The sequence below is a fragment of the Podarcis liolepis genome, assembly GCF_965112155.1.
Source record: "Podarcis liolepis genome assembly, chromosome: 2".
In the NCBI taxonomy this organism is placed as follows: Eukaryota; Metazoa; Chordata; class Lepidosauria; order Squamata; family Lacertidae; genus Podarcis; species Podarcis liolepis.
The window spans coordinates 18,821,325-18,837,857 of NC_139555.1; the positions used below are offsets into that span (position 1 = coordinate 18,821,325).

At 45.4% G+C, this 16,533-nt stretch overlaps 1 protein-coding gene across 1 annotated transcript in view; it reads left to right on the forward strand.

Annotated features, from left to right (window-relative positions):
* STXBP4 (syntaxin binding protein 4) overlaps positions 1-16,533 on the forward strand; it is a 136,778-nt gene that overhangs the window by 93,856 nt on the left and 26,389 nt on the right. Inside the window, exon 17 of the mRNA XM_083490006.1 lies at positions 14,060-14,117. Within this exon, the coding sequence (XP_083346132.1) occupies positions 14,060-14,117 (58 nt within the window). The remainder of the gene's footprint in view (positions 1-14,059; positions 14,118-16,533) is intronic.

Consider the following 16,533-nt stretch of genomic DNA (forward strand, 5'->3'; position numbering starts at 1 on the left):
AAAAACTTCCCTAAACAGGACTGCCTTCAGATGTCTTTTAAAAGAAGGATAGTTGTTTATTTCCTTGACATCTGATGGGAGGGCATTCCACAGTGGCGGGTGCCACTACCGAGAAGGCCCTCTGCCTGGTTCCCTGTAACCTCACTTCTCACAATGAGGGGACTTCCAGAAGGCCCTCGGCGCTAGATCTCAGTGTCCGGGCTTGAACGATGGTGGTGGAGAATTCTCCAAAGACCATCAGTGCTAGGAAGAGTACTTGGCTTCAGGGGCAAGAAGAATGTCTCTGTGTATTTACTCCTTCATTGGCTACTGGAGCATGAAATGTTGTTGTTTAGTCATTGTCAAGATATTCATTCATTTATTCATTCATTTATTGAATTTATATACCGCCCTATACCCGGAGATATTTTTGTCTGTGGTTCAGCCTTGTAACTGCTGCAAAATATAGCCAGTGTATGCCTCATTCTAAATTTAGATGACACTATTGGATTTGTTAACAATAAATGCATATATATATATATATGAACTTGTATTTTAAAATCATATGCGTCAGTGAGCAATAGAAAACGACAATGGCAGAGGTGGGCGGATGGTATAATAAGTTACAAAGGAGAGTTACTCCACTAAGCAAAAGAAGCAGATGAATTCCAAAGTGAAATGTGCCAATCAAAATTTTGATGTGTTCCTCATTTTTGTTTTTTAAAGAGAGAGAGAGAGAGAGAGAGAGAGGGAGAGAGTGCCAGCCTGAGAATGTAGGGAGAAATTCAGTGTCGTACAAATGAGATCTACAGTGGAACCTCCGTTTTTTAGCATCTCGGAACCTGAACTTTTCAGAACCCAAGCGCTGAAAACCCGGAAGTAATTGCTTCCGGTTTTTAATGCGCCTCGGATGTCAAATGGATTCCGCTGAGTCCCCCCCCCCCCCCAGTTTTCGTCATTGCAATTGCAAACCACCCTTTGTGCCTCAGTTTCGAATGTTTCAGAAGCTGAACAGTCTTCCGGAATGGATTACATTTGAAAACTAAGGTATCACTGTATCTGCATATGCATTTCTGCTTGCCTGATAGAACGATCTGCCCACTCCCCCATAGAGCTGTTTTGGTGGGGTCTCCTGACACCCACCCACTCAACCTGTCTGAGGGGCACACTTCATTCTTTCTTTATTTGCAAAATTTGATCACTTCATAAAAAAAAAACTCTCACGCACACACACACACAAATTTCTCCTTCTATAAGATGCCCCCATGTATAAGACGCCCCCTATTTTTGGGAACTCAGATTTAAGAAAATGGGGGGAGATGGCCCTGTGTATAAGGCACCCCTAATTTTTGACATTATTTTTTATAGAAAAAAACCTAGTCTTATACATGGTACATGGAGATATATATACGCACACACACACAGTGGTACCTCGGGTTAAGTACTTAATTCGTTCCGGAGGTCCGTTCTAAACCTGAAACTGTTGTTAACCTGAAGCACCACTTTAGCTAATGGGGCCTCCTGCTGTTGCCGCACCGCCAGAGCACGATTTCTGTTCTCATCCCGAAGCAAAGTTCTTAACCTGAAGCACTATTTCTGAGTTAGCGGAGTTTGTAACCTGAAGCGTATGTAACCTGAAGCGTATGTAACCCGAGGTACCACTGTATATGTATAAAATTCATATTTGAATCCCAGAAATTGACAAGAAGCATGGCTTCACCCCAGGAAGGCTTGCCTAAATAAAAAAGTTTTCAATAGGTGCTAACATACCGGTTTGGTTGGCCCTTGTCTAATTTGAAAAGGAAGGGAAATCCAGAGAACAGATGCTGCATCATTAATGTTTCATGATACAGTGGTACCTCGGGTTACATACGCTTCAGGTTACATACGCTTCAGGTTACAAACTCCGCTAACCCAGAAAGCTCAGAGTTGTCCCTAGTGGCTGATAGCTAAAATGAGAGGTATTGAGCTGCAGTCCTGTTGAGATGCAGCATCCTCTGTCTTGTGAACTGTTGTTTGTGTGTGGGCTGGTTCTGACTACTCGCATAACCCAGAGAGGACACTGTGAATGTGCTCCAAGAGGCTCAACAAATCCCACATCTGAGCTGTGGCATTAAAAATAAGTTTGGTGGTTCTAAGCCCCTGTGTGTCAGGTTGCCAGGAACAGATAAGACAAGGAAAGTTCTTACGAATAGCTTTTTATTCTATATTCACAGAGAGGCTTGGAAGTGCAACCTCTTGGAATAATGACATTGCCTCGAGTGAGTCTCCACCCCTTCCTTCTCTCCCTTCATGCGTCATCACTAAGGGTGCTGAGAAGTGCCTTCTGCCTCTGAGCTCTCTGCTCTCCTACTTTCAGTGCTCTCTGGGTTCTGGGAGTGGGGGTCTGGAATGCTTTCTAAAGACACTATGTCCATCAGCTGTTGTTGTCCTGGTGGTTCCTCTTCTTCCTCCTCCTCTCCCATTATTTCCCAGCTTTTCCCCTCATCTGCCTCTGAGCTGTGATCTCCCTCAAACCCCTGTTGTCATTCTGAACTGTCCTCTTCTTCTCTGGAAGGGTCAGGCTGGGGAGGTGGTCTCCACCATTCCTCTTCTGCCTGGTCCCTGACACTGTGAATTCTGATTCAAGTTGAACTATGGATGTTCTCTCTCTCTCTCTCTCTGTGTGTGTGTGTGTATGTGTGTGTGATTTTTCTTCCATCCAAGAAAATAGGAGGTAGAACAGACTTTCCCATCCTGGTTCCCTCCAGATGTTTTACACTACAACTCCCAAGGTCACCCAGTGAGCTTCATGTCTAAGTGAGGATTTGAACCCTGATCTACCAGGTCCTAAGGGACGCGGGTGGCGCTGTGGGTTAAACTACAGAGCCTAGGGCTTGCCAGTCAGAAGGTCGGCAGTTTGAATCCCCACGGCGGGGTGAGCTTCCGTTGCTCGGTCCCTGCTCCTGCCAACCTAGTCAAGCGGGCAAAGAGCTGGGAATAAGGAAAAAATGGTCTTTAATTTAAATTACGTTCTCTTCATGTAAATGTGTACTCAGGAGTGCTTTTTTACATACTTAGCTTTAAGTACATGCTACAAACGTCGTTGGTTTCAGCTTGTTGAATGCAACAGTTGAGTACAATCAGTTGTTTGTGAGTGCCGTCCGTAGAGCAAGAAAAATCGATTTATTGCTCGGTTTGGGGTGTTCTCATTTCTTTCAATTTTAAACTCCTGCCTAGATTAAAAAATTGTCACAGCTGGGTTTTTCCTCCACTTTTGATTTGAATAACTGTCCAGATCTATGATGGATGCTCTGGTTTTAAATTGTGAAAGGCTGCTGTTTGACTGGGACACGCTGCCTTTCTATTCAGTATTTTATTTTATCTTGTTTATGGTGCCGGTGATTTTCTTGGAAGACAAACGCCTCCCTGTTAATATTCAGGACAGTAAGTTAAAGGGACAATATTTATACACATTTTTAAAGCACATTTATGCTCCTCTCAGTCACAGTTCCTCATTAGCAATACTTCTGTACATTGCAAGGCTAAGGGCAAATGAGTCTGAGAACTTTCAAGGGGGAAACTGTTAACTAATGTGCATTCATGTTCTTTCTCCTTGAGCTGATACGGCTTTGAGATGCATGTTAGCCACATAACGTGGTTGAGCATAAGGCTTTTCCTGTCCCTCAATGCTGTCTTGAAACGTAAGGCCTGTGGAGATGTGGGTGTTTGGGGCGGCAGCATCAAACACTCAGACCTGGTGTCCTTGATGCCTCCATTTGTGACGCGCCATCTCCTCCAAACCAGCAGCAACAACCAAGAAGTCAATCCACTGCTTAAAATGGAATTTGCAATGCAGACAAAAGAGAATGGAATGTCCCTTTAGCAGAGCCTTATTAAGATGAGAATACATATTTGTTTAGGCGGGGAGAGAGAGAGCTAGAAGCATCTTTTAAAAAACAGAGAGGCACGCAAACTTGCAGGCACACATTTTGTTTCTCAAACTTGGATCTTGAATCTTTTCCCCATATCTTGTAATGGTGAGTTGCTCTTAGTGTGAAGTACCTGGGGTTTTGTAGGACTTGCAGCTGGGGGTAGGGGAGAAATTTGGTTCAACTTGCTTTTATAGGCGAACCTGCCTAACTCACCCTTTCAAAAACCATATGCAAATCAAAACACGGCCATCCTTTGAAATTGACGCTTCTCTGAATTTTGCAGTGCATCTGGCCAACCAAATAATGTGTGCAAAAATTCATTTACTAGGGTAAAGTGTAGATTGAAATGCATGTGTTAGTGGAAATTACACAAAAGTTTGTTACATTAGGGGGAAACTGCTTTGTTAAACATGTTAGACCAGATGGCATCCAAATATATGAGGTTAGGAAAAATTCACACCAGCACGCAGCTGAATTTTCATGAGGTGTTTGAAAAAATATATAGATTGCAAACTGATGTGGGATTGTGGAGAAATGAACTTAAGAGTGGAAAAAAATATCCGTTCAAAACCCAGTCTCCTTGCTGTAAAACCAGTGTGGACTATATAGTCTGTCCAGCATAAACCTCTCTATAAGATCACAAAAAGTTTTTTGCCTTTTCCCACATTTCCCTATCAGTGTAGAGCAGCTGTCTGTGGATACACTAATAACCATCCCCCCAAAAACAGGGTTGGGTGAGATACCTGTTTTCTGAAGTCAACAAGGTCACTTGCAGTTCTTGCTCAGGAAGACTCCAAGAGTCTCTAGCTACATCAGAAAAGGGCTCTGTTCCTTGTGCCAACAAGATCTTCTCCCTCTAGAGTTTCTCCAGCCAAATTTGAGGACCAGTGCAGACGTATTTTGGTTTTCAAACAGCTTAGTTCTTGAGCATTTTGGCTCCCAAACGCTAAAAATCCGGAAGTCACTGTTCCGGTTTACGAACTATTTTTGGAAGCTGAACATCTGACGGGGCTTCCGCGGCTTCCGATTGGCTGCAGGAGCTTCCTGCAGCCAATCAGAAGCCGCGCTTTGGTTTCCGAACATTATGGAAGTCAAATAGACTTCCGGAATGGATTCCATTCGATTTCCAAGGTATGGCTGTAGATTCAAAAGTCCTTCCTTGGATTTATTCAAGCAGCAGTTGTGTGAATCTTTCTTTGAGGAAACAAAAAGCAACGCTAATGAGTGTCTGGAAAAACAAATCAATGCCTTAGGTAAGGCTGTTATTTGGTGAGAATTGCACAAAAGGAACAGGTCAGAATGCCTTCTGTGAGATAGATAATGGCTGCCCACTTTTGCGAAAAGTGTGGAACAGGATTCTTGATATCCCAGCACCCATGGTGATTTTCAAGCCGGGTTACTGAAACCTTGTAGAACCTTTCTTTAATTGCTACCAAAAACAGTTGCCTGAAGTTAAAATCACCACGGGATTTCTTGGTGCAAACAAAGAACTTTAACCTCAAGGGTTTCCCAAACTTAGGTTTCCGACTGTTTTGTGGGGGACTACAATTCACATTATCCCGAGTGGCACTGTGGTCTAAACCACTGAGCCTCTTGGGCTTGCCGATCATAAGGTCAGCGGTTCGAATCCCCATGACGGGGTGAGCTCCCGTTGCTTGGTTCCTACTCCTGCCAACCTAGCAGTTCAAAAGCATACCAGTGCAAGTGGATAAATAGGTACTGCTCCGGCGGGAAGGTAAAAACCATTTTTGTGTGCTGCTCTGGTTTCTTCAGAAGCAGCTCACTCATGCTGGCCACATAATCTGGAAAAACTGTCTGCCGACAAACTGAAAGCCAGATGTCTCAGTAATCCAAAACTGAGCACGTGAGTGTCCTACATAACGTCTGGTGTGGTGATCTGCTGCTAGTGATCTGTGTTTTCTTTCAGCATTCTTCAGTGATGTGCAATAGAGTGCAGCATATGATCTGATACCATCGCGCTATGTGTTCCTTTACCTCAGGCATCCCCAACCTTCAGCCCTCCAGATGTTTTGGAGTACAATTCCCATTATCCCTGACCACTGGTCCTGTTAGCTAGTAATCATGGGAGGGCCGCAGGTTGGGGATGCCTGCTTTACCCCCTTAGTCCAGAGGCCATTTGTATCCCCTGTTACCCCTAAATTGGAGATTGACCCCATTCTGTGTGCAAATCAAATGCTCTGTCACTGAATCATAGCTCCCATTGGGATCGGAAGAGCAATTAATCTAAATAAATACCATTCACAAAGGAATTGGCAGTTGCTGTTTTAATTAAGCACCCCCCTTTTCCTTTTGTGAAATATTTGTAACTGTAGCTGCAGTCCTGTGCCCACTCACCTGGGAGTAAGCTGGGGAGGAACTCACTTTAGAGTAGACATCTATAGGGTTGTGCAATTTATCTCATACAACCCCCTGTCTCATAAATGCAAGCTCTAAGAAATCCATATTGCTCCATAATGGACAGACGTTTGCGTGACATGTGGTCTATATGCTGTTGCAGTGGGGGGTGGGTGGGTTAAAGAGTCTCTTACCAGGCCCAGAAAGCGCACTTTCTCAGTGCCAAGCTTTGACCCACTTTATTAAAGGGAGGAATGCAGCCGAGAAAGTCAACAGGCAGCCAAGAGCAATGGAATCAATAGTGACAAGCCAAGGAGGAACAAAAGGGACGGCTTTCCAGCAGGCAGTATCTCCTCCTAGAAATGATCCGCAACAAGCAGGCGTAGAGGCAAGTGGGGAAATGGAAGGAAAGCGTACGCCTCCAAGTCACAGGTCTTCCATGTGGGTGTCAAAGAGGAGTCTTATCCCAGAATAACACAGCTGGGGTGGGAGAATGGAACACCAGCTCTGCTTCCTGGAGTGGAAAGTTGGCATCTGGCGCATGCACACACTTCAGTGGAAGACAAGAACTAGTAGGGGAAGAGCGGAGGGAAGGAGCCCTGGAGTTTCGTATTTCTAGGGCTCTTCTCCCTTCGCAGATTGTGGATATTAGCACTGCTCGGCAGGAAATGAAGCTGAAGACCTGCTGGCTTTCATGTTTCCATGGAGGGAGAGCTGTTGTCAGTTCCCATCGAGTTGAGCTCTTAAGCATGAAAGGAGGCCAGGATTCTTCCTATGTCGGTTGCTTGCATTCCTCCATTTCCTGCTGTACACGAAGGCGGGGGGCGTTAGTTGTGCTGAAATGAGGACCTTCCATGTCACTGTAGCAGGAACGGGAACTGGAGAATCTGTGCATACATTCTTGCTGTATTCACCAAGACCTGATGGATGCACTTACCGTATTTTTCGCCCTATATGACACACTTTTTCCCTTCCAAAAATGAAGGGGAAATGTGTATGCGTCCTATGGGGCGAATGCAGGCTGAAGCCTAGAGAGCGAGAGGGGTCGGTGCGCACCGACCCCTCTCGCTCTCCAGGCTTCAGGAAGCTATCCGCAAGTTCCCGCCGGGCGCCGCAGGCTTGCGGATAGCTGCCCTAAGCCCGGGGGTGTGCAGCAGGCTACAGCGCCGCGCTCCCCGGGCTTCGGATAGCAGCAAGCTCCGGGAGCGATGGCGAGGTTGAATGCAACCTCGCCGTCACTCCGGACCTGTTCTGGAGGCTGGGGTTGAGGGAAGCTCGGGCTTCCCCCACCCCCAGCCCCGCAAGATCTGGGAGCGATGGCGAGGTTGAATGCAACTTCACCGTCGCTCCCGGACCCCTTCTGGGGGCTGGGGTGGGGGGAAGCTTGGGCTTCCCCAGCCCCCAGCCCGGCAAGCTCGGGGGGTAAATAATTTTTTTTCTTTATTTCCCCCACACACAAAAAAGTGCGCCCTATGGGCCGGTGCGCCCTATAGCGCGAAAAATACGGTACTTCTGGGGAAATGTCAAATCTTGCTCCTGAGTCTGTGGTCCTCAAGCTTTCTGCCTTCAGGAAGCACTTCCCGTAACTAAGCATCTGCCTGAGCCATCTGCCATGTTCCGTGAAGTTGATTCTAGGGCATGTTACAGGGACGCACTCCCATTACTCGGCCTCCTTAGTCCTCTGCTTGAAGAGAGAATCCATCTTAAAATTTCCTTCTTCCCCCAGTTTAGCTGCTGCGTTCTGGCTTAGTTGCAGTTTCCAAGTCTCCTCCAAAGGTAGCCCCACATAGAGCGCATTGCAGTCATCCAAGCGGGAGATAACCAGAGCATGTACCAAGCTGGAAAGACCATGCACAGGCAGGCTGGGCTTCAGCCAGTGTACCAGATGAAGCTGGCAGACAGCTGCCCTGGACACAGAATTGACCTGAACCTCCATGGACAGCTGCAAGTCCCAAATGACCCCCAGGTTGTGCACCTGGTCCTTCAGGACCATAGTTACTCCATTCAGGAACAGGGAGCCCCCCACACTTTCCCATCCCCCAGAAACAGTACTTCTGTCTTGTCGAGATTCAACCTCAATCTGTTCACTGCCATCTACCACCAACCACCTCCAGATACTCACATGGGACATTCACTGCTTTCACTGAAGGGTCCATTGGAGTGGAAAGCTGCCCAAAGCGTTCTTAACACAAGGCGCACATTTCCTACATAGGCCTCCCGCGGCCCCAGAAGTGGATTACATTCATATCCCAGGGCAAAGTTCACAACCCGGAGCACCTACCTCCGGATTTGCAGTGTTCGTAACCCAAAGCATTCATAACCCAAAGCGTCCGTAACCCGAGGTACCACTGTAGTAGGAAATGGTGCTGAATTTGGTCATCAAGTTGCCAATTCAGAGTGGAACAGTGCGGAAAAAGCAGGAAGAGTCTGGGTAGGCTGACGTGTGCTTCTGTATCGTTCCATCTGTCATCACTTATTTACTTGGCAGGTCCAAGCTAAATGTCTGAATCGCCTCTGTCGAAGAGCACTGCGTTTGCGGGGAAATGAAAACACCATCTTCAGCACTTGGCATGCCACATAACTCAGGCACGCAAGTCACTGCTTCATGTTGCGGTCCTAAGCGAGGGGTGTGCATTTATGAACAGGGTGAAGGAAGGGCAGGCAGGAGTACCAAGGCAGCATTGTGTAAGCAGAGTAGGATGCTTACGTTTGACACAGCCTTGAAAGGAGTGCAAAACAGGCACAGGATATATGGATTGCTATTGAAATAGTATGGAATGATGTCATGTGGGGTGCGTTTTCCAAGTCAGTATAGTATTATGGCAGCAGTTCTCAACCTGTGGGTCCCCAGATGTTGTTGGACTACAACTCCCATCACCCCTAGCTAGCAAGGCCAGAGCTTAGGGATGATGGGAGTTGTAGTCCAACAACATCTGGGGACCCACAGGTTGAGAACCGCTGTTTAATGGGCTTTTCATCTTTATTTCCTGCTGGAGAAATACAACTCTAAACATCAGAGGAGCAGTAGGCCAAGCAGAGTGGTATAACTTGTGGAACTTCTCATAAAATCATAGAATTGTAGAGTTGGAAGCGACCCGGTGGTCATCTATTCCATCCCCCTGCAATGTATTGCTGCAGCCTAACACAGCGAAGTCCATTCAGCCACTGTGTGCTGCTGGCAAGGGAGGAGGAATCTTGCCATGTCCGCAGCACTTCACAAGCATTCTGAACTCTCCCCAGCTTGAAGAAGAAGAAGAGTTTGGACTTGATATCCTGCCTTTCACTCCCCTTAAGGAGTCTCAAGGCAGCTAACAATCTCCTTTCCCTTCCTCACCCACAACAAACACTCTGTGAGGTGAGTGGGGCTGAGAGACTTCAAAGAAGTGTGACTGGCCCAAAGCCACCCAGCAGCTGCATGTGGAGGAGCAGGGAAGCAAACCCGGTTCACCAGATTATAAGTCCACCGCTCTTAACCACTACACCACACTGGCTCCCACACAAAGTGCAGTGCTAAGTCTCGTAGAGGTGGCGTGGAAACGAGAAAGCAGTGCTAGAAACTCAAAATATATAAGCTAAGCACCAAATGGCCCCTTCTTAACAGTTGCCAAAATGGAATTTCCTAGCTGCCATATTTGGGGCAGACGGCTCGAAAGTCACGTTTTTGGTTCCTGAAATTCATTCTGATTGTGCAGATAAAATATCACAGATAGAATTCTACAGGATGTGTTGCTTGTGTGCGAAAACAGTCAGGATCCGAGCGTCCCCAGGCATGCGCCTCCAAATGGTGAAGACATCAGGTGTCACCCTGGCGCCAAGGCAATCTTCGCTTGCTTGCAAGCAGCTGATAGCCAGGTGCAAAACACTCCTGTCAAATTTCGAACGCTGTGAGAAGGTGGCCCTGGACACTGAAGTGGGCTGGTTGCCACACTTTTTTATTTTAAAGAGAGGGAGCCTGATGGATCTGTGGCTTGTCTTGCTTCTACTTGGCTATTTTCTTTCTGACGGGGAGGTAGAGATCTCTGTTGGGTCTGTTGTTGGGTCACGACAACGGGCACGTCACTTGCACAAACAAGTGAAAATACATTAGCTTGGTCACTCCCGCGTTTCATCCTAAGCAACTATTTGCTTTCTCACTTAGCTACCTTTCCCTGAAAATGCTTGCATTGCTTGGTTATTTATAGCCTGCGTCAATTGCCCAGTTGAAACCAAGCTGCTTTCTCCAGACAGAAATTCTATCAAGGCTGGAATATTATCATGGAGGAATTTCTTTTCAAATTGGCACTTGGGGCACAAAGCTACAAATTAAGCTGTGCACTTGTAACTCCGTGGCTTTGTGCGATTTGGAAACAGTCTGTGGCGCACAAAAAGCCTGCAGAAGCTTTCAGGGCCCCTTTCCGAGAGTCGGCTGAAAGCAAAGCGGAGGGGGAAAGAGGGTTGTTTTCCATCAACAGGCTTTGTATAAGTTGCCAGCATTCCAGTCTGTAAATGCAGCCCTTTGTCGAATGAATAGCAAGCTCGTAAGGAGTCAAGGTCTGGGTTTGTGTACACCAGCTGAAATATGTACGCTCATGAACTGCACGATGAAACGTTTCCCTCAATTCACGAGGAAATTCGCGCTCGGAGCAGGAGAAAATTAGATGCTGTCTGTAGAGCAAGCCTGCAATTTGCGTTTCCAACTCTTTCTCCTTGAGAGCAGGATTGGCACTCGAAGCTGGCGTCAGATACCTGCTAGGGCCCACACCCCAGGAAGGGGGCCAAAACAAGCCCCCCCCCGGCCTGCTCCTCCTCCTCCTTGCTCCCCGTTTGCCTGCCATCTTCTTTTTTATATAAATTTATTTATTTGGTTTTTCAGATTAAAGTTTTACAATCACATATCCAGCACACAACATAAAAACAAGATTCCAAAGAATCTCTTGGACTTCCCTCCTTCCCTTTGTAGGTCGTATTTTTAATCATTTCCCCCGCATCTTTTCTGATAATCCAAATCTTTTACATCTCCACTGTGTCCAAAATTCACCATTAAACGACAAGTGTTATTCCAATCCTACTAATGGTTTTAGCTTTTTACAATGGTTTTTAAGATAGAATCATAGAATCATAGAGTTGGAATAGACCACAAGGGCCATCGAGTCCAACCCCCTGCCAAGCAGGAAACACCATCAGAGCACTCCTGACATATGGTTGTCAAGCCTCTGCTTAAAGACCTCCAAAGAAGGAGACTCCACCACACTCCTTGGCAGCAAATTCCACTGTCAAACAGCTCTTACTGTCAGGAAGTTCTTCCTAATGTTTAGGTGGAATCTTCTTTCTTGTAGTTTGGATCCATTGCTCCGTGTCCGCTTCTCTGGAGCAGCAGAAAACAACCTTTCTCCCTCCTCTATATGACATCCTTTTATATATTTGAACATGGCTATCATATCACCCCTTAACCTCCTCTTCTCCAGGCTAAACATGCCCAGCTCCCTTAGCCGTTCCTCATAAGGCATCATTTCCAGGCCTTTGACCATTTTGGTTGCCCTCCTCTGGACACGTTCCAGTTTGTCAGTGTGCTTCTTGAACTGTGGTGCCCAGATAAAGTATACATTTCCCCCATTCCTTATTAAAATTTTGGTCTTCCTGATCTCTGATCAGTAGGTTTGGAATAACACTTGTAGTTTATTGGTGAATTTTGGACACAGTGGAGAGGTAAAAGATTTTGGATTATCACAAAAGATGCAGGAGGAAATGATTAACAATAGGACCTCCAATTGGAGAACAGTCTTTACCAAATGTGTCATGGGCTTTGAAGACACTCAAACTCAGGACGCAAGGGAGAAACGCGCTAAGAGGAAGGCATGCTTGGCCAACCCTCACCGTGATCAACTCCCACCCGGAAACCAATGTCTCCACTGTGGAAGCACGTGTGGATCCAGAATTGGCCTCCACCGTCACTTACAGACTCATATTTAAAACCGCGTTTATGGAAGACAATCTTACTTGGCTATGAGTGATTGCCAAAGGAGGAAAGTCTGAGCGATTCCTTGGAATCTTGTCTTTATGTCGTAAGTTGGATACATGACTGTAAATTTTTAATTTGAAAAACCAAATAAATTTAAAAAGGAGTCCAACAACATCTGGAAGGCCCACAGGTTCCCCAGCCCTGCTCCTAAACTTACCTTTTTCTGAGACCTTTGGAAAAGGTAATCTTTGATTCTTCAAGAGAAGTCCACGATAATATTGTCATGGCTGGAGAGGCAGCTACCAAAGAAGCAAGTGTCTGATTTGTAATTATTGGGGGGGGGGTGACAGTTTGCCACTCATTTTAGATGACACCGTTATATATGGTGACACCTGGCTGTTTAATAATCAGACAGTTCTCAGAATTCACGCTTCTGGCTGTGTATTGACAGTTTCTAGGATCGAATCAAGTACTTCATTGACAGTACAGTGCTTATGGCTGCTGAATGCAATTATTTTGAAGGACACTTTACTAAAGCATAAAAAAACAGGTTTACAACCAGGGCTTTTTTCTTTCTTTCTTTCTTTCTTTTGAGCCAGAACTTGCCGGAACCTAGTTCTGGCACCTCTCAGGTGGGCGCCATTGCCATTTTAAGAGAATGAGGGAGGAGTTTGTGATGAGTTCCGGCACCTCTTTTTCTAGAAAAATAGCACTGTTTACAATTATTAAACGAATTGTGGTGTGTATGTGTATACACACATGCGTGAGAGTGCTATTTAATTTATTACTTATACCCCACCCATCTGGCTGGGTTCCCCCAGCCACTCTGGGCAGCTTCCAACAAAAAAATTAAAATACATTAAAACATCAGTCATTAAAAACTTCCCTAAACGGGGCTGCCTTCAGATGTCTTCCAAAAGTCAGATAGTTGTTTATTTCCTTGACATCTGATGGGAGGGCATTCCACAGGGCGGGCACCACTACCGAGAAGGCCCTCTGCCTGGTTCACTGTAACTTCGCTGCTTGCAGTGAGGGAACCGCCAGAAGGCCCTCGGAGCTGGACCTCAGTGTCCGGGCTGTACGATGGGGGTGGAGACGCTCCTTCAGGTATACTGGGCTGAGGCTGTTTAGGGCTTTAAAGGTCAGCACCAACACTTTGAATTGTGCTCAGAAACATACTGGGAGCCAATGTAGGTCTTTCAAGACCAGTGTTATGTGGTCTCGGCAGCCGCGCCAGCAAGATTCAGCTGAAAAAAGACACATACACACATATATGGAAAATCATTCAAATATACATATAGATTCTCTCTCTGTCTCTCTCTCACACACATATTTCTTGGGGCTCTGTCAGCTGACAGACCTCCTGTCCTTGCAGAGACTTGTAGGATCACTGAGATTATCTCGGGAAATTTGACTTCAGGCACTACACTTTACAGACTGTCGGGTGGGGACCTGAAAACGGGAGCTTTTTCCTGTTGTCCCTGTACTGCAGAATGCCATTCTCTCTGCCATTTGTGAAACAGCAAACATCAGTTGCTTCACTTGTCTTGCAGAGACTTATCTTTTTGCCCATCCATTCCCTGTATCAATTTTTTCCCCGCCTTTTATATATGCTTTTATATTGTTGCATTAGTTTTAGGTTGTGTTTTTTAAAATGCATATCACCTCTATATTGTGCCTAATGTATATGAATATTGTCATAAATAATAAATAACTTATTATTTATTGATTTATACCTAACTTTTCATTATCGGAGTGCATATTTATAACAGGCGTCCCTTCAGAAATGCAGATCCATGTTATGCTTGAAAGTGCTGACTGAGATTTGTGATGGGTTTTTATTTTGTCCCCCCCCCCCCCGACATCCATCTAGGTCTGCCTTATGGATGGGAAGAGGCCTATACAGCAGATGGAATCAAATACTTCATCAAGTGAGTAGCACTATCAACTGTCTGAATGCAATTAATAGCATTATCTGGAAAACAGCGGACAACAATGTTTCTGTTAGTAGGGAGTGGGGTGGTTAAAAGGCTTCTGGCAATATAAAAATGTGATCTACATGTGAGGTGCATGTTTTAATAAATGTGGTCACTAGGGCTGGGCGATATATCGTCCCAAACCTGTCTGAAGTCCATATCGTGATATCAGTTTCATAATTTTTGACCTGGCAATATACCGTATTTTTCGCTCTAAAAGACGCACCAGACCACAAGACGCACCTAGTTTTTGGAGGAGGAAAACAAGAAGAAAAAAAATTCTGAATCTCAGAAGCCAGAACAGCAAGAGGGATCACTGTGCAGTGAAAGCAGCAATCCTTCTTGCTGTTCTGGCTTCTGTGATAGCTGCGCAGCCTGCATTCGCTCCATAAGACGCACACACATTTCCCCTTACGTTTTTTTTTTTGGGGGGGAGTGGGTCTTATAGAGCAAAAAATACAGTATCTCAAATCATGACATTTTTGTCTGTGTGTGTATGCCAATGATTTTCTCGATTCCTGCAGCCCCTGTGACCTCTGCCAGCACAGTTCTCCCCTGCCTCATGCAAGGGGTAGCGGATCGCAGGAGGAGGTGCCACAAAAAATTCACTGTGTGGGAAAAACCGTGAAGCCAGCCATAGCTCCATCCTTAGTTCAGACATCATGATACTGTGAAGTTTAGCTGTTAATATATCACGATGTTGAAAACCAGATATCGCCCAGCCCTAGTGACCAATGTGTTTGTGTTATCTTTCATGCAGGTAGCAAAATCAGCCTCCAGCTGAACTGCTCTCTGAATTATAACAGCAATGCATATCTGTAAAATTAAGGTGCTGAGCTGAAATGTAACTTCTTAAGTTTAAGTCGTGACAGTTCAGTCAGTGGGATTTTGGTTACCAAACTGTTGGAGCACGTTCCTTTGAAACACCAAACCATTGGAAACACAGCTCTAGTCTGTTCCTTTGAAGCACCAAGATAAAAACTAATTGAATAATATCTTGCTGGGTTCTATGATTGTGGTGGTGTTTTTTTTTGTAATATACCGATAGTATAGTCAAAGCAATTTTCTCATGGGGAGACACAAAATCGGAGGGCTAAACACTCCAGTCACATCAATAACAGCTGTGCTAGAATAAAATTGGAATTATGACATATCGTGAGTCTCACTGCCACATGCGAGGTGATTTTAAGATCCTTGGCATAACCTGATATCCTAGTTGACCCAACCTCTCTGTTGGCTTGTCACACCTTACCCCTCCTCTAGGTGGGTCAGTATTGAGAGGGCAGCTGTGCCTCATCATACACTCCAATAGTGTATGTTTCCAGGTTGTAGGCAAGGGGTTTCGGCACAAAATAGTGCAGGCATTGCTATAGGAGTCCAGATTTTCCCTTTCACTAAAAATAGTGCCAGTCTAAAACATTATGTTGCCTGAAGTGAAGCCCAAATGGTGGACACAGAGAGCACACACTACGTTGCTTCATCTGGAATTATTATTATCATTATAATAATAATATAATAATAATAATTTATTATTTATACCCCGCCCATCTGGCTGAGTTTCCCCAGCTACTCTGGGCGGCCTCCAATCAAGTGTTAAAAACAGTACAGCATTAAATATCAAAAATTTCCCTAAACAGGGCTGCCTTCAGATGTCTTTAAAAAAGAAGATAGCTGCTTATTTTCTTCACATCTGAAGGAAGGGCGTTCCACAGGGCGGGCGCCACTACCGAGAAAGCCCTCTGTCTGGTTCCCTGTAACTTCACTTCTCGCAATGAGGGAACCTCCAGAAGGCCCTCAGCACTGGATATAAGTGTCCGGGCTGAACAATCACATTTTATTTGTAAAAGCCTTACTGTATCACTCAGACACCAATTCCTGCCTTCATCTAACACACACCCTCCCATGTTGCCAACTGAAACAGCTCACTTCACCGGATGGGCGGGGTATAAATAATAAATTATTATTAAATTATTATTATCCTGCGTTGTAAACTCAGCCCCGATTGAAAGGTGCATTGCAGTCACAAACGTGGATATTATTCAATCTATCCTTGCTATACCCAAAACTCATGTAAAATATATCTATGCCAGGAATGGCCAAAGTTGGCGCTCCAGCTGTTTTAGGACTACAATTCCCATCATCCCTGACCACTGGTCCTGTTAGCGAGGGATGATGGGAGTTGTAGTCCCAAAACAGCTGGAGGGCCAACTTTGGCCAAGCCTGATCTATGCAGTGCACAAGATCTCGAAACCAAAACAACGGTAGCTAAACAAAATGGAAGGAAAACACGTGGAAGAAGCCGAAGAGCAGAACAGGTTTGCTTGGCAAAAAGAGCAAATAATGCTCCTTGCCGAAATGAGTGCCTAAAACT